The sequence below is a fragment of the Bos mutus genome, chromosome 12 (genome assembly GCF_027580195.1).
Source record: "Bos mutus isolate GX-2022 chromosome 12, NWIPB_WYAK_1.1, whole genome shotgun sequence".
Lineage (NCBI taxonomy): Eukaryota > Metazoa > Chordata > Mammalia > Artiodactyla > Bovidae > Bos > Bos mutus.
In genome coordinates this window covers 23146176-23172623 of record NC_091628.1, presented here as the reverse complement: position 1 = coordinate 23172623, position 26448 = coordinate 23146176, and the positions used below count along the sequence as shown (strand labels likewise).

The 26448-nt window shown below is 42.6% G+C and overlaps 1 protein-coding gene across 1 annotated transcript; it reads right to left on the bottom strand.

Moving 5' to 3' along the window:
* Positions 1-101: 101 nt before the first annotated feature.
* STOML3 (stomatin like 3) lies at positions 102-26448 on the bottom strand. The gene is made up of 7 exons (XM_070380386.1): positions 26234-26448; positions 12081-12184; positions 11927-11999; positions 6645-6727; positions 4918-5121; positions 3073-3207; positions 102-919 (listed from the first exon to the last, which is right to left on the bottom strand). The coding sequence occupies exons 1-7, from the start codon at positions 26283-26285 to the stop codon at positions 695-697; spliced, it is 876 nt and encodes a 291-aa protein (XP_070236487.1). The 5' UTR covers positions 26286-26448; the 3' UTR covers positions 102-694.

Genomic DNA, 26448 nt, shown 5'->3' with positions numbered 1-26448 from the left:
AGGGAGGTGGTGATAAATTTGCAGCCAGAAGCCTCAGTGCCTCTTTAGTCCTTAACATCAAAATCAATCATAATTTTAAGCATTCTGGGGATTTGTTGTCACAATTAGAAATTTAGCTAATAACTACTTTGGAATTACAAAGCAGATAGCTAGAACTAGAAAGTGAGCAAATAATCACTTTCGATTGATAAGGCAAATAGCTAGTATAAATGTGTTACTTTGTCGATTATCTAGAGTGCCAGGGGAATTTTCCCAACCCAGGGATTGAATCCAAGTCTCTTACATTGCAGGCAGATTCTTTACCATCTAAGCCACCGGGGAAGCCCTGCTTAACCTCATTAAAAAACAATTCTGAAATCGTAATCACGGTCACCCAAAGATCACCCCAGCTACAGCAAGAAAGTTCCTGTTCTAAGTCAGCGATGCCTACTTACTGATTATCCTAAGACTAATGCAAAGTTTTCTTTCCTTTCTTAAAAATAAAAGTAGCATACAGCCCTTCTTTTTTTTTCTTTTTTTCTTTCTTTCTTTCTTTCTTTTTTTTTTTGTATCCTCTATGCCTTTTCCTGCTAATGCTGATCCAGCTGTAAAGTTACTCTGCTTGAATAGTGTTGACATTCTCAACACTTCTAAGTGCTGGGGTTGCCATAGGAACAGATATGTCTAAGTGATGGCCAGAGGCAGCAGGAGGACCTCAAGCTCTGTTGGGGACCTTCTTGTGGTTGTCGTAGGTGATGCCGTCAATGCCCTCTAGCATATTTATGGGCAGAGGAAACACAATGGTGGAATTCTTCTCTGTGGCCACGGTGGCTAAGGTCTGCAGGTAACGCAGCTGGAGGGCTGCCGGGGACTCGGCCAGCACCATGGAGGCGGACTTCAGAGCTTTAGAAGCATTCATTTCTCCTTCCGCTGCAAGGACCTACACCAACAGAAAGAAAAGACTTTAGAAATAAGGTTCCCGATTGTGACTAGTGCTTGCTTTCTTTTTCTGGGTCTGCAATGATGTTTCTCTCCTAGCCCCCACTTGGCCACCCATGTTTCACCCATGTTTGGCAAGGATTAGAGTTTCATATCCTTATGTGATTAGAGAAATTTGAGGAGGTTGCAGGAAACAGGGAGATAACTTACAAATTATGAGTCCCTACTTTTCATTCCAAACAAAATAAAAGCCCTGCCTTTAACCCAAACAAATACAGGTCCAGCCACCATAGTGATGCTCTTGAATCTGTGCTCCCCATCTGCTGCTTTCATTTGCTGAGAAGTCTGAAATTCAAGGCTTCCAACTGGCTTTTTCTTCTGTGAGTTTCATTTATCACAGATTTTTAAAAATTTTTCATTCTGTTGCCAATTTTGTTTCATTTTTTAATTGGAGTATAATTGCTTTACATTGTGTTAGTTTCTGTGTACAAGGAAGTGAACCAGCGATATGTATACATATATCCCCTCCTTTTGGACCTCCCTCCCACCAGACCCCCCATCCCACCATCTAGGTCATCACAGAGCACCGAGCTGAGCTCCCTGTGCTATGCACGAACAATGAAAGGTCAGAAAGAGAAATTAAGGAAACAATCCCATTTACCACTGCAACAAAAAGAATAAAATGCCTACCTACAGAGGGCAAAAGACCTGTACTCAGAAAACTTTAAAAAACACTCATGAAAGAAATCAAAGATAATACAAACAGATGGAGAGCTATACCACGTTCTTGGAGTGGTAGAATCAACACTGTGAAAATGACTATACTACTTAAAGCAATCTGCAGTTTCAATGCAGCCCCTAATAAACTACCAATGGCACTTTTCACAGAATTAGAACAAAAAAATTTCCAATTTTGTTTCCTTCTTACAGTGTAAGAATTGTTTCCAGTTCCACCTGCTCTTGATTACAAGCAGCAGCTAGTGCAGTCTGCAAACCCTCTTTGGAACCCTCCTAAGCACCCTGCACCTCCTCTGGTTCTCAAGCTGCCCAGGAATGACTTGGAACTCAACTCCCTGTCGTGGGCACTCGCTGCCCATGTGCAAAAGTGCCTCCCAAGTCCACAGCTTAGAAGCTGCTGGAGCTCAACAGAGAAGTCAGAGATAAGCAGAGGGAATCTTCCTGGACTCCCAAGTAAGATTCCAAAGAGGATAGTTGGAGGCTTCTAATCTCAACGGGTTTCTGATACTTCAGGAAATTCCTCCACACAGACAAGAAGGCTATGAATCCAATAGATTCAAGAACACTTGAGACCAAGTTGTGCTCATATTTTGTAACTCTAACCTGGATTGTAGGCACCTGGTCCTCTTAATCTAGTGTGTTCATTTAACATACTAGAGGGTTAACGCTCGAAAGACAGGCACCAGGTTGCTACATCAGAATCACCAGCTACATGAGAATGTAGGTTCCTGGGCCCACTGGAGCCTCTGCTTCACTGAGTCTGAGGTGAGACCTGGGGATTGGTGTTTGCCTTGCTCATGTCTCTCAAGGGGACCCACCTTGCTAAGTCATTGTGTATAATATAAATCTATATTTATATTATAATATTTTGCATTGGGGTAGAGATGATTAACGTGAGTTTGAACAAACTCCGTGAGATAGTGAAGGACAGGGAAGTCTGGCGTCGCAGAGTCCAGCACAACTGACTAACTGAACGACAACAACATTGCTGATTAACAATGCTGTGACAGTTTCAGATGGACAGCAGAAGAACTCAGCCACACATATACATGTATCCGTTCTCCCCCAACTTCCCCTTCCATCCAGGCTGCCACATAACATTGAGCAGAGTTGCCTGTGCTCTACAGCAGGTCCTTGTTGGTTACCCATTTTCAATATAGCAGATGTACATGTTCATTTCAAACTCCCTTAATATGCCTTCCCTCATCCTTCCCCTCAAAGTTGCCCATGACCTTTTAATTCAGGAAGAAATTCTCGGTAAAACTTCTAAAAAAACAACAACAACAACAAAGGAAGGAAAAGAAGCAGCCTTCTTATTAAAATCATTGAGGAAGCCTGAGCTTCCATTCAAGCTCCATCCTCATGGGCTCCAGGGTGGGGGGCTCACCCTCCAGTACTGACTGGAGTCGCCCTTACCTTGGCCCTGGCTTCCCGGGTGGCCTCGGCCTCAGCGGCCATGGACCTCTGCAACTGCACGGGAATCCGGACGTCTTTGATTTCCACCCGGGCCACGCGGATCCCCCACAGCTCAGTGGCATCATCAAGTAAGGTCTGTTTCCAAGTCAAAAGAAAGGACATCAATCAGAATACAGGCAATGCAATGAAAGAGTCTGCTATATTTTACATATGCAAGAGAAACACTCTTCCTTTTCTCCTTTTGAATTTACAGCATTTGGAGTGAGACCATTTGGGAAGAAAATAGGAGTTCTTATCGCTGCCTTCTTGGAATTGAAGTAAATCCCAGGAAGGATTCAGAAACATAAGTTGGTATTTCTTTTAAGAGGTGGTTACTCAGCAGATGCACCCAAACCATTCCTAAAGAACAAACACTGTTCATCTAGATTTGAGCAGATACCCCACATTTTCTTGTCACTGACACTAAGCAGGCAGCAATGGCATTTGTCCTGGTTCTGCCATTTACAGCTGTGAATCATCGGGCTCACTCCTTAACCTTTCTGATTCTCAGTCTTCATACCTATGACAGGTTTTCTTTCAGGATTGCCATGAGGTTTGGATAGAATACACATAAGATATCTATCATGGCCCAGCAATAATTCAATATATCTTAACATTATCACTGGGTACTTATTGAGATACGCTTTTTCTTGCTCTGTTTAACCTCTGACCTGTGGCTCAGTTTTAAACAGGTAGCAAGACATACATGTTTTTTTAGGGCAGAAGAAGCCTAAAACCAAAGACATCCTCATCCTTCGTTAGAGCTTCAGACAACTGAAGATAACTTGCTGGTTATCCTGGAGGGGTAGGGATGAGAAAGAATGCCTCAAGAAATAGCAAGATTAGATGAATAGTTCTCCTAAAGCGTAAAGGGCAGAGATCTCCGTGCTACCAAATAGCAAGTGAGCCCTTGCTTTCCTGTGATCCCTGCAGAGAGCCGGGAGATGGGGAGAACTCCCAAGAAGCCACTGACCTGACTGTGATGGGGAAACATCTGAGTCATTGAACTTGTGAAGCTCTTAAAATGGCATGGAGCATTATCATGCAGAACTGATATTATCTTATAAAGCCTCAGGGACTTTGTGCTACCTTAGAGACTGGAGGAGAAGCCAAGAAGGACCAAAGATGAATTTCCCTCTTAGAGAAGGCAGGCTCAGAATAAAAATATAATTGATTCCAAAAACACGGAAATGTGATTGTCTATAATCTAGGGCTTCCCAGGCGGCACAGTGGTAAAGAATCTGCCTGCCAATGCAGGAGACACAAGAGATGCAGGTTCAATCCCTGGGTCAGGAAGTAGGAGTAGGAAATAGCAACCCATTCCAGTATTCTTGTCTGGAAAATTCCACAGAGGAGCCTGGTAGGCTACAGTCCATGGAGTTGGACAAGACTTAGCACACATACACACATATACATAATCTAGGGTGAACAAGAGGTGAGACGGCTACCTGTTACATCCTCATCAATAGTATAACTACGATTACTATTCATATCTTTATTGACATTGGGAGCATGAAGTCAGCTTTCCTAGGAGGAAAAAGCTGAAGTGTATGATGTCAATTCAACATTTTGAGTTCCAAAAGCAATTCCAGTGGCTCCCTCTTCCCACCTACATATTTAAATCTGGACCTCATGATTGTTTAAAAAAAAAAAAGAAATGCTAAACTGAAGCCCATGTGTTAAGAGCAGCAGTGCACATGTGTGTGTGCACATGTGTGTGTGCACACATGGAGGAGGTGCTTTGAACTGCTGATATTTGATTATCACCGATAATTAAAATGAGTGGATTAACAATGCAGGCTTTACCTGGATGCTATGGGCGATCTCTTCTCGGCCAGCTAGGATCTGGGACAAGGTCCGTGTCCCTAAGACATTCCTCAGAGTGGTCTGAGCCAGCAGAAACGTGGCTTGATGGACATCGTTGACATTAGCCACCGCCGAGACGGCGCTATAGATCCTGTAATAGACCACTCCATCCACCTGAGTGGTCACAGAGTCTCTGGTGAGGATCTGGAGAGCAAGAACACGGAAAATCACATGCATGTGACTTTCACACAAAGAGTCAGACACGACTGAGCAACTGAGCACAGAGACACATGACTTTCACAATGACCAAAACAGCGGCAGACTACCTCAGAGTCCACTCCACAGAAGAAGAGCGCTCATCACAACTCATGCCAGCATCACCAAAAATCTGCCCTGACTTGAATCTACTATCATCCTAATTAGTAACCAAATTCCTACATAGGTGTGATATGTACCTATCCCTGTAACTGCATCTTATGGAAGTCTCACATCCCCTACTCAGACGTGAAGCAGGTGTTTCCACTTTAAAATGTAGACCCCTGCTGAAATTCTACCTTCTAAATAGAGGTAGAAAAGTCATTTCCCTGATACTTGAAATCTTTTCGGTTCTCAGTTTCATCAGTTTGATGAATAGCAATGCTTCTTAGAAAACATAGATGGCACCAGAGATCCGTGTTCTATATTCAGATAAAGAAAAACCAGTTTAACTTTATAGAGGCTCTGCATTAGTTATTCTGAACTAACATGACAAGGGACTTCGGAAAAAACCAGATTTCTGGGCATACCACGAAATTAGACCCTAGAACTCCATTCTCCCACCTAGAACTATTTACCACGGAGCCATAAAAAGCCTGTGACAGGTCCCTAGGCATCCCAAGGTCTCTTATGATTAGGGCTGAATTCTAAGGTAAGGACTCTGTAACTCCCGCCAGTGCTATGAAGACATCATGGCTGGGTCTTGATTCAGTTTTCTGGACCAGAGAGAGGAAAATTATCATTTACCCAAAGATGTTGATTGTTCTCTCTTCTAATCCCCTTTGCTCTTCCACACACTTTCTTTTCTCTCCCTGGATTGTTTTTGTTTATTAGAAAGTTGCATGACGATTAATAACTCTGTTTCTCTCCCCTGTCCCCCAGTCACTGGCTTGGTTAATTCAGTTTCAGTACTTCAAGAACTGAAAAGCATTATTTGAAATCCAACTGCAGGTGAGCCCTGTGCCCTGGGTGTTCTTTCTCCATGCCCATCTCACATTGCTGGATCCAAACAGATAAACAATTTAGAGCAGAGGTGAGAGATATAGATGACACTAAAGCATTTCCTGAAAAGGTGATGAAAAGGATAATATCATAACCAGTGAGTGCCATCTACCAAATTACTTTCAGCTCCTTCTTAAAATCATTTATCAGACTCTCCCAAGCATCTGCTTGTCATTCTGCATCTCAGCTTCTCTACCTTCTGTATCCATTCTCTCTCTCCTTCCAGACTTTCTCCCACCCAATCATTCCACGTTTTCTAGCTTTGCAGCCCTTGCTCTTGGCTCCATTCTCATCTGGCAAAACAAGGCCCCAAGGTTTCAGGAGCCACCTAGGACTCCTCCAGCAGGTCTCTAAGAATTCAGTTCATCTTTCCCTTTATCGTTTGAAAACATATTATGAATTCTCAACTGTCCACGTAACAGGGAAGAGATTGGCTTTATTTCCAGAAACATATCTTTAGTCAGCATTACCTCCTGGGGAGGAATGTTGCAAGTAACGGTCCGGAGATCAACTTTGACAAACACATCTATGCAGGGCAAGATCAGAATCAGACCTGTGCAAAAGTAAATACAGTTTAAAATTTGACCAACTGAAAATAACTGCAATAGATTGTCTCCTAGATATACAGTACATTATTTTTGTGGGAGTATATCAGATGATCTTCAATAAGTACATCTTTAACTTTGGGGTAATTATTTCCCCCTATCCCAAAGAAAGGCAATGCCAAAGAATGCTCAAGTTCAGTTCAGTTCAGTTCAGTCGCTCAGTCGTGTCCGACTCTTTGCGACCCCATGGATCGCAGCACGCCAGGCCTCCCTGTCCATCACCAACTCCCGGAGTTCACTCAAACTCATGTCCATCGAGTCGGTGATGCCATCCAGCCATCTTATCCTCTGTCGTCCCCTTTTCCTCCTGCCCTCAATCCCTCCCAGCATCAGGGTCTTTTCCAATGAGTCAACTCTTCACATGAGGTGGCCAAAGTACTGGAGTTTCAGCTTTAGCATCATTCCTTCCAGAATGGACTGGTTGGATCTCCTTACAGTCCAAGGGATTCTCAAGAGTCTTCTCCAATACCACAGTTCAAAAGCATCAATTCTTCAGTGCTCAGTTTTCTTCACAGTCCAACTCTCACATCCAAATGTGACCACTGGAAAAACCATAGCCTTGACTAGACGGACCTCTGTTGGCAAAGTAATGTCTCTGCTTTTGAATATGCTATCTAGGTTGGTCATAACTTTCCTTCCAAGGAGTAAGCGTCTTTTAATTTCACGGCTGCAGTCACCATCTGTAGTGATTTTGGAGCCCAAAAAAATAAAGTCTGACACTGAATGCTCAAACTACCACACAATTGCACTCATCTCACACGCTAGTAAAGTAATGCTCAAAATTCTCCAAGCCAGGCTTCAGCAATACGTGAACTGTGAACTTCCAGATGTTCAAGCTGGTTTTAGAAAAGGCAGAGGAACCAGAGATCAAATTGCCAACATCCGCTGGATCATGGAAAAAGCAAGAGAGATCCAGAAAAACATCTATTTCTGCTTTATTGACTATGCCAAAGCCTTTGACTGTATGGATCACAATAAACTGTGGAAAATTCTGAAAGAGATGGGAATACCAGACCACCTGACCTGCCTCTTGAGAAACCTATATGCAGGTCAGGAAGCAACAGTTTTAGAACTGGACATGGAACAACAGACTGGTTCCAAATAGGAAAAGGAGTACGTCAAGGTTGTATATTGTCACTCCGCTTGTTTAACTTCTATGCAGAGTACACCATGACAAATGCTGGGCTGGAAGAAGCACAAGCTGGAATCAAGATTGCCGGCAGAAATATCAATAGCCTCAGATATGCAGATGACACCACCCTTATGGCAGAAAGTGAAGAGGAACTCAAAAGCCTCTTGATGAAAGTGAAAGAGGAGAGCGAAAAAGTTGGCTTAAAGCTCAACATTCAGAAAACGAAGATCATGGCATCCGGTCCCATCACTTCATGGCAAATAGATGGGGAAAGAGTGGAAACAGTGTCAGACTTTATTTTTTGGGGCTCCAAAATCACTGCAGATGGTGATTGCAGCCGTGAAATTAAAAGACGCTTACTCCTTGGAAGGAAAGTTATGACCAACCTAGATAGCGTATTAAAAAACAGAGATGTTATTTTGCCAGCACAGGTTCACCTAGTCAAGGCTATAGTTTTTCCTGTGGTCATGTATGGATGTGAGAGTTGGACTGTGAAGAAAGCTGAGTGCAGAAGAATTGATGCTTTTGAACTGTGGTATTGGAGAAGACTCTTGAGAGTCCCTTGGACTGTAAGGAGATCCAACCAGTCCATCCTAAAGAAGATCAGTCCTGGGTGTTCATTGGAAGGATTGATGCTAAAGCTGAAATTCCAGTATTTTGGCCACCTCATGCGAAGAGCTGACTCATTGGAAAAGACCCTGATGCTGGGAGGGATTGGGGGCAGGAGGAAAAGGGAACGACAGAGGATGAGATGGCTGGATGGCATCACCGACTCGATGGACATGAGTTTGAGTGAACTCCGGGAGTGGGTGATGGATAGGGAGGCCTGGCGTGCTGGGATTCATGGGGTCACAAAGAGTCAGACATGACTGAGCGACTGAATTGAACTGACCTGATGAGTTAAGGACTAAAGGAAAGTGATTCCCTAGAAATTAAAATCTTTTGTTAAGAAGCTAAAGATTCTTGGCATATAATTTTGATTTATTTCAATATTTTTTCTATGGACCATTTTTTAAAGTCCTTATTGAATTTGTGACAATATAGCTTCTGTTTTATGTTTTGGTTTTTCTTGGCTGAGAGGCCTGTGGGATCTTAACTCCCCAACCAGGGATCAAACCCACACCCCTGCAGTGAAAGTACAGCGTCTTAACCACTGGACCACCAGGGAAGCCCTAACATTTAATTATTAGATATTCTTCAAGAGGGACGGGACTTATGTATACCTGTGGCTGATTCATGCTGAGGGCAGAAAGCAATACAATATTATAAACCAATTATCCTCCAATTGAAATTAAAAATTAAAAAACATTGGACCTACTTCTATTCAAGTATTGAGTTAGACATTTATTTATAAGAATATTTTGGAAATTGGTTTTTCCCTGGGTTAAAGGTATCTGTACAAAGATTCAAGCATAGACTTTAGGCCTTGAATATCAATGTCTGTCCACATTCTTTTATATTCTTCAGGACTGAAGGAATGTTAGCATTAAAATCTTCCCAGGATTTCAGTGTCCCTAAAACTAATGTGTTACAACATTTACAGTTTCTCTGTAACTGTGTTCTAGCTCATATACAACGACTTTCCTCAATTGTGAATACTCTTACTTCTCTCTGAGCTGTCAAGTATTAGACTGGGGAGCAGGGAGGGCTGAGGACACTGCTTTGAGGATTTCATGATGCCTTAACTTTGCTCTGGTGAAGCTTCTCTACAGCAAGAGTGACCAAGACTAGAATCACAAGCATGTCAGCACGATGGGGACACCCATCCTTTTCCATTTACCGAAAAGATTCTGTTTTTGTTTTCAAAGAAGAAACAAGTTTTTGCATTGGGTACCTTGCAAAGGGCTAGTAGCATCAACAGAAAACACTGCTAAGGTGCTTTCTTTCTTTTGGTCTCTAAGCCTTTCTGAGGTAAGGATTACTTCCTAATTTACTCCTTTTTTGGGTGCTAAGTCACCGGTTAAAATCATGGCCCTTAGAACTAGTCAGAGGTAAGTCCCAGCCCTATTGGTTACCAGCTTGTGACCTAGAAACATTCATCTGATTTTTCTGAGCTTCAGTCACCCAATTCCTATAAGATGATAGTGAAGATTAAGCATGATCAGGGCTTCCCTGGTGGCTCAGATGGCAAAAGAATCTGCCTGCAATATGGGAGACCTGGGTTCAACCCTTGGGTCAGGAAGATCCCCCAGAGAAGGGAATGGCAACCCTTTCCAGTATTCATGCCTGAGAAATCCCATGGACCGAGGAGCCTTGCCGGCTACCGTCCATGGGATGGAAAAGAGTCAGATACAAATGAGCGACCAGTACACACACAACATGATAACGCAATAAAATGCTAAACATAGTGCCCTGGTAGCTCAGTGGTAAAGAATCCACCTGTCAATGAAGGAGACACAGATGTGATCCCTGGTCCAGGAAGATCCCACAGGCCACGGGGCAACTAAGCCCATGCACCACAACTCTTGAGCCTGTGCTCTGGAGCCCGGGAGCTGCAACTCCTGAAGCCTGCATGCCCTAGAGCCCTGCTCCACCATGAGAAGCCACTGAAATGAGAAATCCGCACACCGCAATTAAAGAGTAGCCCCCGCTCACCACAGCTAAAGAAAAGCCCACACAGCAAGGAGGATGCAGAAGAAACACAAATAAAAATAAATAAATAAAATTATTAAAAAAAATCATAGTGCCAGGCATGTATTAAGTTCTCAAGAAGTAGTAACTCCTGTTATGAATACTTTTATTATTAAAGAATAGTTTACGATTTACAGAAGTGGAGAGGTTCTCTGTTAGCAATTTGGCCTGTTTCCCTCTGGCTCTTGTGACATTCTGAGGTAACTCCTCAGCCCCAGAGACGTGTATGACGAGATTTGTTACCCTGGGACATTTAGTGGTGAACTCTTCTGGGAAAATTCATTTAGAAGAGACTTTTCTCCAGAGTCCTTCAAGCTGTGGTTATTCCACCTATTTCAAATCCATTTTTTTTCCTAAGTTATAACCTTGGCTCCACCAGGTGAAACATGACTAGAAAGGGTTTACCTTTGCTCTGTAATTCCTCAGTTGGATAATCCCATCACCACTATTTGGATGAACTCATAAAAATACCCATTAACAAGCATTTCTTGCTTTCTTTCCCTTAGGTTCCTTATTAGACAATGCACAGGGTCTTCACTGAAGCATGTAATTTAAGCATGTGAGATCTAGCTCCCTGACCAGGGATTGAACCCAGGTCCTCTGCATTGGGAGCTCAGAGACTTAGCCACTGGACCACCAGTGTGAAAGTGTTAGTCACTCAGTCATGCCTGACTCTTTGCGACCCCATAGATGCAGCCCACCAGGCTCCTCTGTCCATGGGATTTTCCGGGCAAGGTTACTGGAGTGGTTTGCCATTTCCTTCTCCAGGGGATCGTCCCGACCCAGGGATCAAACCTGAGCCTCCTGCACTGCAGGCAGATCCTTTACAGACTGAGCTACCAGGGCAGCCCTAGTATTCTGGCCTAGAGAATTCCATGGACTGTATAGTCCATGGGGGTCACAGAGTCAGACACGACTGTGTGACTTTCACTTTCACTAGACCACAAGGGAAGTCTGTATTAGACAAGTAGGATCATACTACTTGAAATGGCCAAGTCTCTGTAACAAGCTTCTCCTTTTGAAGTTTCTCATATGTTTAAAAATGTAACAGACACCTGAGTGCCTGCTTTAGTACATGGCCAAGTGCAGAGCACACAGAGTGAATAAGGAAGTTCCCCAGAGACTCCACAGTACAGTTGAACAGAGAATGGTTTTAGTTAAATACATCTTATTAGGGGGCAGACAACAGATGTTACTAGAGAGGTGTAGCAAATAACCATTCTCCTCCATGTGCCTTTTAAGTTACTGTTTGAATAGACTCTTCTTTCAAGAATATTAGAATCTGTCCTATGAAATTGCCATTTCAGTGAGTTGAAAACAAACATTAGCAATGTCACAGAGTTCAAGTAAACCTGATGATAGTTCAACGAAACCAGTGTTATACCTGGCCCCTTGGCTTTGTCAGCTTGGATGCGTCCCAGTCGGAATACAACAGCACGTTCATACTCCTTAATGATCTAAGAGATGAAGGGAGAGCATTTAGTGTTAATGGTTCATCAACTCACACAGAGAGACCAATCTGTTTCCCAGGGTATTACCTTCAAGCACATCCATATGGAGATCGGGAAGGTAATGACCATCAGCAGGAAAGAAAGGAAAAGCAGGATCCAGCCACATACACCAAGCCCTTTATTCTTGATGCCTAGGTAACGGGAAGGAGGCAAGCCTGTAACTGACATGGTTCTTAGGAAAGTGATTCAGTGGCATGCATGAAGAAACCATCCAGGGAGCTGGCCAAGCTGGAATGGGGCTGAGGAAGCAACCTGAATCCACACACACTCTTGATGGCAGTAATACCACACACACACACACAGAAAATATTCCTTCAGGTTTTTAAATGAAGATGGACCTGTCCCTTCCAAGACACATCTCATAGCAATCAATAATAATAATAACCATAGCATTTACATAGGGCTGCCATGGTTTATTACTCTCAAAACACATAAAACCACCCACATGAAAATCACCAGGGTGCCATCTTAAAAGACAGATTCCTGAGGACTTCCCCGGTGGTCCAGGGTACAGGTCCAGCCTGCATGTCTCATGGTGCAGTCAAAAGTAATAAAATGGAATAAATAAATAAAAGACAGATTCCCAGGGCCTCAGAATTCCCCAGGTGAAATCAAGACAACCTCTGAGGCAGATAGGCAGGTACTATTATCCCAAAGGAGACCTTGTAGCACAAGGAAAAACATTTTCAAGAGTGCTTACGTTTGAGTTTCTATGAGAGTCTTTAACTCCCTAGTGATCTCAGAAAAACCACTCAATCTTTCTGAGCCTCAATTTCTTCATCTGTAGGGTGGGGGCAGATATTACCTACCTTGAAGAACTTGATGAGGACTAAATGGGATTGTTTACATAAGGCACCTAACCCATACATTAGTATCTACCTTCGTGTTTGTGCATAGTCGCTCAGTCATGTCCAACTCTTCATGACCTTTTGAACTATAGCCCACCAGGCTCCTCTGTCCGTGGGATTTTTCAGGCAAGAACACTGGAGTAGGTTGCCATTTTTCTCCTCCAGGGGATCTTTCCGACCCAAGGACTGAACCTGGGTCTCCTGTATTTCAAGCTGATTTACCTGCTGAGCCATCAGGAAAGGCCCTATATCTGTCTTAGTAAATGTCTATTACTACCATTGTCCCTATGTTACAGATTGATGAATATTACAGAGACTTGTCAGGCACTGATATTTGATAATTTTGTTTTTTCATAGAATTTTGTTACATCAGCTCACTACATTCAGTGTCTTTTTGCTAATCACATACTACCACAGCAGGGGCATTTTAGCTTAATATCACCTAGGAAGAGATAGAACTAAATTCAAACCATATTTCAGCCACTTAAAGCTTTATAGCTTTAATCACATCAATTACATAATTTCTCAAGTACTATGATTCTTGTCTGTAAAGCATCCAGGTCTGGTAGATCCCTGTACTTTAGAATTATTTATATTCACTATTTCACCTTGTTTTAAATCCTTACTGCTTCTTGTTCTCTTCTCCTTGACAACCAACCACACCCTCACTCCTAACTTCCTCTGATTAATTCCCCATTCCACACAGGCACTGGAACTAATAATACTTGCTGGTATCTCCACTCAGATGATCCACATACACCTTATGCTACCTTTGTCTCAATGACTGCCTTAGCCATCCACACTGTTGTCCAGGCCAACCACAGAAGTCACTAAGCCTCACTAATACCATCTTAAATTCATCCTCACTTATCCATTTTACTACTACCTGTGCTTTGACAAACATGCATTTATGAATATTTACAAGGATCCTTAAAAGCTGGCTTAAAACTCAACATTCAAAAAACGAAGATCATGGCATTCAATCCCGTTACCTCACGGCAAATAGACGGCGAAACAATGGAAACAGTGAGAGACTTTATTTTCTTGGGCTCCATAATCACTGCAGATGATAACTGCAGCCATGAAATTAAAAGATGCTTGCTCCTTGGAAGAAAAGCTATGACCAACCTGGACAACACATTAAAAAACAGAGACATTACCAACAAAGGTCCGTCTAGTCAGAGCTATGGTTTTTCCCAGTAGTCATACATGCATGTGAGAGTTGAACTATAAAGAAAGCTAAGGACTGAAGAATTGATGCTTTTGAACTGTGGTGTTGGAGAAAACTCTTGAGTGTACCTTGGACTTCAAGAAGGTCAAACCAGTCCATCCTAAAGGAAATCAGTCCTAAATATTCATTGGAAGGACTGATGCTGAAGCTGAAGCTCCAATGCTTTGGCTACCTGATGGGAAGAACTGACTCACTGGAAAAAACCCTGATGCTGGGAAAGATTGAAGGCGGGAGGAGAAGAGGACAACAGAGGATGAGATGGTTGGATGGCATCACTGACTCGATGGACATGAGTTTGAGCTAGCTTCAGGAGTTGGTGGTGGACAGGGAGGCCTGGTGTGCTGCAGTCCATGGGGTTGCAAAGAGTCGGACAAGACTGAGCAACTGAACTGAGACAAGATCCTAGGATTTTGCTCTTAGAGATAATGCTGTGAGGAGTCCTAATGTGTATCTTTGTGGACTTGTGTAGGAGAATTCCCAGTAGTGGAAGTGTTAGGTCAAGGGGATTAGTATTTACAATTTTGATGGATGGTAAGTGCCCTTGAAAGAGTTCGTACCCTGTGCCTATTCCCACACTCCCTGTCCTCACCATTTATTTTCAGTCTTTTCAGTTGCTGCATTCTAATAAATGAAAAGCATCTAAGTTTCAGATACATATTTCATGTGAAAAACTTCTGAGTGCAAATATTCTTTAATAGGCTTTAAATGCACATAAAGATCTACTCCATAACAATAAGGGTTTACCTGCGTACATCAAAGTTTAAATTTCCAATATATCACCTTCCGAAACTTTGGACCACATCGGGTAGATCATACTATTATGTATGATCTACTATTATGTATGGTAGATCATACTATTATGTATCTGATCTACATACATACTATTATGTATGGTAGATCATACTATTATGTATGATCTACTATTATGTATGGTAGATCATACTATTATGTATCTGATCATACAATAGTAGATCAGACTATTATTATGCAGGATAAAATGCCATTTTGTGCCTTCTCATAGAATCTTTGTTGTTTTATTTATTAGCATTTTAAAGTTATTACTAATGACAGACCTTGTATATGTACATTCTCATTAATAAAAAATCCAAGAAATATGAATAAAACTGGAGTCCCCCAACCATCCTCTCCTCAGTCCACTTAGTTTGGTATATGTCCTTAGAGACCGATTGCTGTGTATTTACATACTTGTATCTACAGTTAGAAAACCCTGGTTTTGATTTGTAGATTTTGTGAGAAATGGCATCACACTGTTTCTACTTTTTTTTTTAAAATGAATATTGTTGTTCAATTTTTAAGTCATGTCTGACTCTTTGCGACCCCATGGACTGTAGCATGCCAGGCTTCCCTGTCCTTCACTATATCCCGGAGTTTGCTCAAATTCATGTCCGTTGGTTGGTGAAGCTATCTAACCATCTCATCCTCTGCCCTCCTCTTCTCCGTTTGCCTTCAAAATATATTCACTGAATACATTTTGGAGATATTTCCATGGCACTACATCTGGATCTACCTTATTCTTCTTCATTGTTGCCTCATATATTAAATGTGTGACTCAAAAAAAAAAAGTTTTATTTAGCTGTTCTCCTATTGATGGATATTATGGTTACTGGCAATTTTGCTTTTACAAACAAGGCTGCAATAACCGTGCTTGGACACGACTCTCCCAGATGATTCGCACTTTGCTGGCATCTTGAGGAAAGCTTTGAGAACGCAGCACAGTCCTTGCCCCTTTGGTGTGTTTTGCCCTGCTGACACTGTCACAGTTGGTGGTCAGAAACCTAGGGGTGTTGGGGGCTGTGACTTTACACTACCACATGCACAGGGAGCTGGGACTCCAACAAGGACCTCAGCTACACTTTATGCTGTGAGCAAGCCCTTTGCTGTGCTTAGTCGTTCAGTTGTATCCAACTCTTTGCGATCCCATGGGTTGTAGCCCGCCAGGCCCCTCTGTCCATGGGATTCTCCAGGCAAGAATACTGGAGTGGGTTGCCATGCCCTCCTCCAGGGGATTTTCCTAACCCAGGGATCAAACCCAGGTCTCCCACATTGCAGGCTAATTCTTTACTGTCTGAGCCACCAGGGGAGCCCAAGCAAGCCCTAGACACGTCCAGACTCTCTACAGCCTTAACACCAAGCTGCAATAGAAAGTGCTGGTCACGGAGAAAATGCCCTGACCTCCATGAGCTCCGCCGCAGTCCCTAGCATCATTACCTGCGAGCGTGGCTCTGTTAAGTACTAAATGTGCCGAGAGAGAGGCCAGAGATGAGGACATGATTAGGACATGATTAATCTTCCAAGATTTACACCTGAGCATTAGAATTACCCAGGCCGCTGCCCCGGGAGGATCGATGGAGCCTGGGGTGTCATTAGCTGTGGTTAAAGTGGGGCTGTCGCCGTCCCCTCAAGGCTGTGCAGCTCAGCGTTGTGAGCACAGCAACTCTGGGGGAGCACCAAACTGCTTTTGCAGCCTCCTGCAGAATCAGCCTTCTTCCTCCCCACCTCCCCCACAGCTAAAACCAGGATGCTGTGCTGAGAAGTGGATTTGAGGATTACAATTCCAATTCAAAGGAAATACTGAGATTGTATTACAAAGGCTCTTCATACATCTCCCATACCCACCCTTTACCTTATCCTACACAAGGATCCTTCCAGAGCCTTCCCTGAGCCATTCCCTTGAGGGGGTGGTGGAAAGAAAAGGGGCCATATCCTCTCTGATCATCTCCTGCTTTAGCCATCTGTTCATCTCCTGCTTTATCCTAATATGTGGAGGGGTGTTTCCTCTGGGTAATTGTCAGTTCAGTTCAGTTCAGTCACTCAGCCATGTCCTACTCTTTGCGACCCCATGAACCGCAGCATGCCAGGCCTCCCTGTCCATCACAAACTCCCAGAGTTTACCCAAACTTATGTCCATTGAGTCAGTGATGCCATCCAACTGCGTAATTGTCACCATACCATGAAGTTGCCATCATATTACTCCCTGGTGGAGAACTGGACTTTGCTGGGGGCAGCAAATTGACCCGGATTTCTCCTTCATCCGTCTAACAGATATTTTACCAGCTTGGGGTTTCCATGATGGCTCAGACGGTAAAGAAGTTGCCTGCAAGGCAGGAGACCTGGGTTCAATCCCTGGGTCAGAAAGATCCCCTGGAGAAGGGAATGGCAACCCACTCCAGTGTTCTTGCCTGGGAAATTCCTTGGACAGACGAGCCTGGCTACAGTCCATGGGGTTGCAAAGAATTGGACATGACTGACTAACTCTTCACTTTTTTCGCTTTTTAGCAGTTATATGTCAGGTACGCGGTGCTAGAGCTGCAGATGCAAGAGAATAAAACGGGGAACTTTCCAATAAGAGTTCACATCTAACAGGGAAATCGACAACAGGACAGTGTGATAACAGGGTCCTGGCTCTGCTGCACTTCCCTCTCAGATACGCACAGCTGGTGAAGTAAGTGGGGATGAAGAACAGCACAGTGTCTAGTGAGCATCTTCCCCTCGATTGGCGAAACAAAAGATGAGCCATACGGCACAGAAACCGGAGTCCCAGCACTGCTGACTCTGGGGAGAAGGACTCTGGGATTTTAGTTGGAAGGGATTTAGGGATAACTGAGGCCAACTCTTCATTTTGCAGCCAGAAAGCATCCTGGTTAGCACTGTCACCATCCCCTTAATCTCTGTTTAAGTAAAATGGTACCCGCAAGTTCCACAATCTTTGGCAGTGAGGCAAAACCAAGCTTCAAGTTGTAGGTGCATGCCTCTGGGGCTTTGTTCCTGGAGCTTAGACGCAGCCCATAGCACCAGAGGAGACTTAAATACCCTCCAGGACTAAGTGTAAACACTCAAGGCAAGATGTTAACTCCTATGAGGCTAGGAAGTAGGGAAGGAATATTCTAGATCACTAACCCCACTTAGATGGCATTATAAGTAGAAACAAATTTTAGGAAATCAAATAGTTTAGATGACTTGCTTGCTTATTTCCCAATTTTGTCTTGATCTGCTGCTGCTGCTACTGTTAAGTCACTTCAGTCGAGATCAGTACTATATACAATTCAAGCCCACAGATATGTGTTACTATACATAGTCAATTCCTCTCTAAGCAGAAATAGCCATTTAGGTAATGACCTTGTTTAAAAACACCAAAACAATGATGTACAGTATACATCAGGGAAATGAAAACCACAATTAGATAATAATACACAGTTTCCAGAATGGCAAACAATTAAAGACTGATAATGCCACATTTTCAGAGAAGGCGATGGCACCCCACTCCAGTACTCTTGCCTGGAAAATCCCATGGATGGAGGAGCCTGGTGGGCTTTAGTCCACGGGGTCTCGAAGAGTCAGACACGACTGAGCGACTTCACTTCCGCTTTTCACTTTCCCGCATTGGAGAAGGAAATGGCAACCCACTCCAGTGTTCTTGCCTGGAGAATCCCAGGGACAGGGAAGCCTGGTGGGCTGCCGTCTATGGGGTCGCACAGAGTCGGACACGACTGAAGCGACTTAGCAGCAGCAGCAGCAGCAACGCCACATTTTATCAAGGTTGTGGGGCAATTGGAGGTTTCATAGATGCAAATTGATAAAATCACCTTGAAAAACTATTTGAAAGTATCTATTAAAGCCAAATACACACTTACTTTATGACTTAGTATTCAACTTTTAAGTAATATCTCAGAGAAATGAAGGCTGATCATGGAGAAAAGCATATTCATGAATGTTGATTGCAATTTTATTCATAAAATCCAAGAAACAAAGAACCATCCAGACCCATCAACAGTAGAATGAATAAAGTTGTTTTATGTTCATATAAAAGATTACTCAGGAAAAAAGACAAAAGCTATACTCCTATAGCATTCAAAATATGAATTCAAAATATTCAAAATATGAATGAATCTCATAGACAAAACATTGGGCAAAATAAGCTAGACATAAGAGTACATACTTTCTGATTCCATGTATAAGAATACATGAGCTTTCCTGGTGGTTTGGCGGTAAAGAATCTGCCTGCCAGGGCAGGATGTACAGGTTTGATCCCTGGGTCAGGAAGATCCCCTAGAGAAGGAAATGGCAACCCACTCCAGTATTCTTACCTGGGAAATCCCACGGACAGAGGAGCCTGGCGGGCTACAATCCATGGGGTCTCAAAAGAGTCAGACTCAACTTAGCAATTAAACAACAACAACATAAGAATACATACTGCATGATCTCGTATTGTATCATTTAATTCAAGAAAAGGCAAAACTAATCTATTATGTTTGAAGTCAGAGTAGACTGTCTCTGGGTAGTGGAGTTTGGGCAGTTGAGTATTATCTGGGAAGAGATGAGAGAGCTTTTCAGGGTGCTGGAAATGTTCCGTATCTTGATCTGGGTGGTGATTACATAGACTTACACATATTGAGCCTGTGGGAATGAAAACCAGCCAGCAAAGAGAAAAGCAAAGGCTATTTATTCAGGATTTGCTATCACAAGCAGAGACTAAAAGGTAGGCAGAGGAGTGGGAAAGCTTTACAGTGGGGAAAAATGGAAGGCTCCAGGTGTGCCTTGACTGGAGGCTGTCACCCTGGTGAAGTTATGCGTGGACAAACTAGAGGCAGAGCATCCTATGTGATGGTCTAGGAGAACCATCACAGAGGAGTGCCGTGTGGTTTTCTTCTGTTGATCCTAAGTTGCAATCAGAGAGCAGGAGAGCTGTCAGTTATTAATCAAGCCCTGGCCACTGGGGGTTGATTGTTACAGAAGTAATTGTTCAGCTTCCTGAACTGTTGTCAGAGATAACAATCTGACTCCCTGCAAATCTGCCATCTAGCAGGCTGGCTTCCTGGGCTGGTTATTATAGATGAAGGGTTGGTTTTCTGGGCTGGTTGCTGCAGGTTGGTGGTCAGAGTCCTATTTTTAGATACGCTCCAGCCTTTTGTCTGTTTGTGTATTCAGTCTCTCAAGCCAAGGGTTTAAGACTTATGCACTGTACCCATGGGCAGGATAGTACTGAGGATGGAAAGCTCACTGCTTGCTCTGCAAACTCAGGAAAAAAAAGAGGATGGAGAGAATGGAAGAGCTTTAGCACAACCAGCCTGTGGGCAGTGCTTACAGGGATGGAAACTGTAGGTCCCAGGTCCCGTGACCCTGCGTTCTAAATGAGACACTGCACATGAAAGCTAGATGACGCCTTCCAAGTTACTCAGCCTGTTGGGGTCTTAGTTTCCTTCTCTGTTAGCACAATTATAGCTAGCCTTGAGGATTAAATAAATTACATGTAAAGGAATTAATAGTACTTCCCCAGTGGCTTAGTGGTAAATGATCTGCCTGGAGTGAAAGAGACACAGGAGATGTGGGTTCGATCCCTGGGTTGGGAAGATGCCTTGGAGGAGGACCTGGCAACCCACTCTGGTATTCTTGCCTGAAAAATCCCATGGACAGAGGAGCCTGGCAGGCTCCAGTCCATGGGGTTGCAGAGTCGGACACCACTGAAGTGACTGAGCACACAACACACACAAAGAAATCATTGATCTCATTAGGAAGCCCCTAGTGAGCTAGGCCACTGCCTAGGAATTTCCTCAAGTTTTGAACATTTCCTTCAGCTTGATGAACCTTTAAAGAGATTCTTCTTGACTCAAGGCCCCTGATTTCCCTTTTCCATGAGCACTTCCTTTAGAACATTTATCCTTGTAAATTCTTTCTCTGCCCCTTTGAGATGTAAGCCTTTTTCAAAACCTCTTGCCGGTTTTTGCAATCTGGGACTATCTATCTCAAGGACCTGAGAGACCTTCTCTTGAAACGCAACTGCTAAGAAGACAGCACCCGTCACTCCCAGTCTCTGTGGGCGGTAGGAGACTGACTTCAGTAGACACTGCACTGCAAGTTGTAAAATATACTGCCCGTCATAAAGATGTGTGAAATTTATTAGCAAATCAAACCCAAATGGTCTATGACCACCCTGCAAAGTCATTCATACTTTTCCACTAGTGCACTGCAGCCTTTAAAAACCCCACACCCTGGGGAATTTCCCAGTGGTCTAATGGATAAGACTGGGCAATTTCACTTCCCGGGCCTGAGTTCCATCTGTGGTTGGGGAACTAAGATCCCGCAAGCCAAACAACAACCAAAATTGTATAAAAACAAACAAGAAACACCCTACACCTCTTCGTTTCGGTGGTGCTGGTTCAGACTGAGTTTTGACCTCCTCTCTCCTCGACGGCAATAGGCTTGAGTAAGGTTTTCCTTTTTTGCCTATTTAATTTTGTCCAGGTCAGTGCGTGCTTTGACAACTGACATTTGTTTTCTTTGTCTTCCCCCAAACTTTAAACTTTTTATTTTGTATTGGGGTATAGTCATCTAACAATGTTGTAGTTTCAGGCAAACAGTGAAGGGACTCAGCCATCCATATACGTGTATCCATATTTTTCTTAATTTATTTATTTTTACCATACAATTCTAAATATCAGCTGTGGATATTCTGGCCCATCCAGTGGATGGCTCCTCTCCATGTGCAAAAACTACATTTTAAAAGAGGACATACAATAAAACCCTAACTCCTACAGGTTTCTACCTCCTAAAAAGTGGCTTGGTCACTGACTCTGTGAGTTCTTTCAGACCACTTTTAGAACCTTTAGAAAGAGAAGGAGAGTGAGAGACAGAGAGACACTGAGAAAGACAACCAGATCTTTGCTGTAAAACTGCCAAATCAGTGTAGGTGATGATTTAATCATCATCGCTAGTCCTTAGGGCTATAAAATTCCATAACCCCAAGAGTTTTCTAAACTGAGATTTACATCTCAACTACAGACATGAACTTCATGACACATTTATATTAATACTAAGTTTCTTTTTAACCATTTGTTCTTTTAAAGAAAGAGTTAAGATGTATTTTGAAATGGAATATTCAAAAAGGTGTAAAAATAATGTTTTTAGTACTGTGCACACTCCCTTTCAGCCCAAGAACGTAAGCGTTGCCAACACAAAGCCCCACTCGCGTGCCCCTCTTTATATAACCTTCTCCCACCCCAGGCAGCCTGGCCCACAGCCTCCTACGGGACTCCATCCATCGCCATCGGTCAAATGCAGTAGGCACTCCCACGCCTGGCATTCAGAGACCAGGCTTGACACATGGGCTCTTAGAGCATCTTCGATCTAGTTTTTCAAGTAGCAGTGCCTTCTCTTCTCACTTCTGTTTTTTTTTTCTTTTGGGGGATGGAGTTGGTTGTTTATCGGTTTTTGTTTGTTTTAGTTTTGTGACCTTGCTGCACAACACGTGGGCTTTCAGTTCCTGGATGAGGGATCGAACCCACACCCCCTGCATTAGAAGTGCAGAGTCTTAACCACTGAATCTCCAGGGAGCTCCCAGTCTCTCTTACTTCTGGATCTAGGTGACTAGATCACACGCTAACAGCACATAAACATCCCCTTTGGTAGAGAAAACACCAAAGTCCTCACTTGTTCTTGTGCTTTATGTGGGCTTCTGTGTTCCCTAGACCCCCTGCACACCCTACCTTCTCCTTTCTCTCACTTTCTTTTCTAGGAAGACTTTCCAATCGTACCTTCACCTCCAGGGGCTCCTCTTCTGAGTTTCTACAACACCGCCTACCATCACTTTTCATAGTACATTGTAATTTTTAGTTAACTTTCCTGTGAATTTTTACTGCTCTGAGAGCAGGCATTTTATTTTGACATCTCCATCTCCTGAAACACAGTGGTTTCTGGATTCGTTCATTGAATGAATGAAGTTGGCGGTGCTCTCAACACTTTGGACTATCAAAAATGATGTTCAGCAATAGGATGGATAGATGTATTGATATGTTTGAAGTTTCTTGTTTGGAAATAATGATCCATCAGAGAAGATTCTGTTTGCTCTCAAGAGAGTCAATTAACCTGAGAACAACAGGTCCTCAAGTTTTCGCCTTCATAGGTGTTATCTCTCAACTCCCACCATTATAGGAAGAAAATAAAGAGAAAACATTTTCCTTAAAATCATTCTCATCTCTCCCTTTCCTTTTCTGTCTGAAATAACTACCCATAATAAATACAAATACTTTGTCCTTAAGATTTATGCCCAAACATTCTCATGATAGGAGAGCAGTAAATCAAAACACCCTGAAAAAAAAAGAAAAACACCCTGAAAGTACAATGGAGGGATAATTAAGTGAACCATGACATCTTGCCAAAAAACCATAAAAAATTTTTAAGTTACAAAAACATGAAAAAATTGCTATGTGTGTAAGTCACTCAGTCATGTCCGACTCTGCGACCCCATGGACTTAGTCTGCCAGACTCCTCTGTCCATGGAATTCTCCAGGCAAGAATACTGGAGTGGGTTGCCATTCCCTTCTCCAGGGGATCTTCACAACCCAGGGATCGAACCTGGGTCTCCGGCATTGCAGGCGGATTCTTTACCATCTGAGCCACCAGGGAAGCTGAAAATTGCTGTGGTATATTGTTAAAAGAAAAAAATCGTAAGATGTAAAATTATATGGACAGTATAATCCTTGTTAGTAAAATAGTATGATTAGAAAAAATATTGGATGGGGACTTCCTGGTGGTCCAGTGGTTAAGACTTCACCTTCCAATGCTGGGAGCAGGGAGAGCTAAAATCCCACATGCCTTGTGGGCAAAAAAACCAAAACATAAAACAGAAGCAGTATTGTAACAAAATCAATAAAAGCTTTAAAAATGGTCCACATTAAAAAAACAACAATAACTATATTGGATGAAAATTAACCAAAATATTAACAGTGGTTAATTCTGAGTGTTGGAAATATGACTGGTTTATACTGCTCAGAATTTTCTTATTTTTTGCTACCATTATAATTTTAAAAAGCACTTTAAAAATAAAAATCTACCCATCTGCATGGTAAGTCTCTTCAGTCATGTCTGACTATGTGCAACCCTATGGACTGTAGCCTGCCAGGCTCCTCTGTCCATGGGACTCTCTATGCAAAAAAACTACTCAAGTCAAGTGAAAAAAAGTCTTGTGTATTTTTAGAACAGGAAAGACCAGATGCTTCTTGCTGGGTGGGGAATAAAATGTATGTGGAATAAAAACAATCACTTTCTCTGGGCCTGGCAAAGAGTGTTACAAATTCTTTCCCCTTTTCTGTTTGCTTCTGATCCTGGGGAGATATAGCCAGTAAAACAGAGTCTCAGCAACTTCCTGGTCCTTTCTCTAGTGAAACAAGGATTTTAAGTACCGAACATAAAATCTAAAGTGAAACCCAACAGGTAAACACTATCTTTTCATCACCTGCAATTTGTCTGTCCTCCCTTTTTCTCTCAAATATCCACACAGATTGTTGTATCAAGAGCTTTTTTTCCTTAAGGAAAAATGCAGAATTGCTAAATTTAAGAAACCAAATTTAAATTAAATCACTCAAAATGTGATCTTAATCTGGCAACCTCACTAGTTTAGGAATTTACTTGGAGGCAAACTTCTAATTCCATCTCAGACTCAGAAGGTCTGAGAAGGATGAAAACTTCTAGAGGTGAGGACCAGATCTGTGTTTTAAAAACAGTCCCCAGGAAGATTCTTTTGCATGTTGACATTGAGAAGAATTTCTAAGATGGAGATGACCGAGATGCCAATTAACTTCACTTTACCTCTTAAAGAAAAACAAGAAAGAAAAAAAGGAAGGGGTAGGGTTTTCTGTCCAAGGCTAATGAGAAGTGCTAATGAGGTCCCTGGGTGGGGAGGGAGAGCCCTAGTTTATAGCATTCTGTACATTCTGATTTATCCTTGTGACGTCACGGAACTTGGAGTCAGGAAGAAATGTACCCTTGGGACTTTCGAAATTTGGTCCAAGCCTGAGGCACATTCTGCAGAGGGCTCCTACTGGGGGTGATAACTAGGACTCAGTTATTCATTTAATTCTCCTAACATTGTGTGTGGAATTTCCTACACAGCTTGAAAGACCAAATGGTGGTGTTTTCTCAGTGTGTCCAAGATGGAGGAGGGCAAGGGCAAACACATGCCACACGTCTCAGAGAAGGACCGACATCGCACCTCATAAACTGCCTAGAGCACGTGAAGTCAGAAGTTGTGTATAAGCCCTACTTCTGTTTGTTCTGTGATAGGGCAGGTTGTTCCTTGTAGTCAAAAATCAAAACCAAGTAGACCCACGAACGCTTTAAAATATTTCACTGGTGATACAGCTTCAGCCGTGCCCTTTATCCAGTTGATGTCTTAACCTGTTAAGTGGAAGCTAAAAAGTCTCATGAAACTTCTTAAAAAAGTAATCCAGGTTCACTGGAAGAGTGGTCCCACATGCACCTTCCAAATGATGTCCATGGTCTTCAATCTATCTGTGTTGTTAGATCTACTTCAAGAGAAAAGTCTCTTTTCCAATTTAGGTAGGCATCTCTAAATGTATATTTTCTTTTTTACAAAATGATCAGACCGAATGTGTCCTGCATTTCTAACTGGTGTCATGAAGCACAGGTTACTTGTATAGAGCACAGGTTAGGACTTACACACACACACACACACACATACACACACATATACCAACATCATCACCATCATCACCATCACCATTTTCTGAACCTCCAAGTTTTCAAACTCTCGAAGGCTCAGTTTTCTCCACCATAAAATGAAGTTATAAAAGAATCTACTTTAGAAATATCCTAAGATTTAAAATAATGCAAGCAATATGCTCTGCAATACAGAAGAACATTAGTATTCAAGCTACACTTCATATTTACAGGCTGTTCTATTTTCCTCAATTTGAGAGATCAGTATATCAGACATGGTGCAGCTCAAACCAACTTTTCTATTTAATCAAACCATCATCAAATGATATTTAAGAATGAATAAATTTTAGCCTGCTCAACATAACTTTGCTAGCTAATGCCAAAAAATGAATATAAAGATAAACACAAATTCTCTCTAACACTTAAGAAAAAGGGCAAGTCATAGACTGGTCTTCAAGAAGCAAATAAAAACCACAATATGCCATGACTTCAAAATTCTGGGCTCTAAATGAAATTGAAGCCAATTTCAATATGCATTAATCCACCTCGTGCTCACTCTCTGCAATGATACAACTCCCATTTTGTGTAATATACATAAAATAAACTTAAGGCAGGAAAAATGAACTTACCCACTAAGTTCTCTTTATCCAGCTTCTCTGGAGAGGACGCCCCGGGATCCATCTCATTCTTGAGAAGCTTTTATTCTTGGCAAATTTTCATGGGTTTGGAGCCAGACCTAGGCTGCAGGAAGCACCCAGATGTGCTTGAGAGAAGAAAGAGCAGAGAGGCAGAGTGAGAGAGTGAAAGAAGTTCCTCTTCTTTTGTGAGCACCCTAAGGATTAGT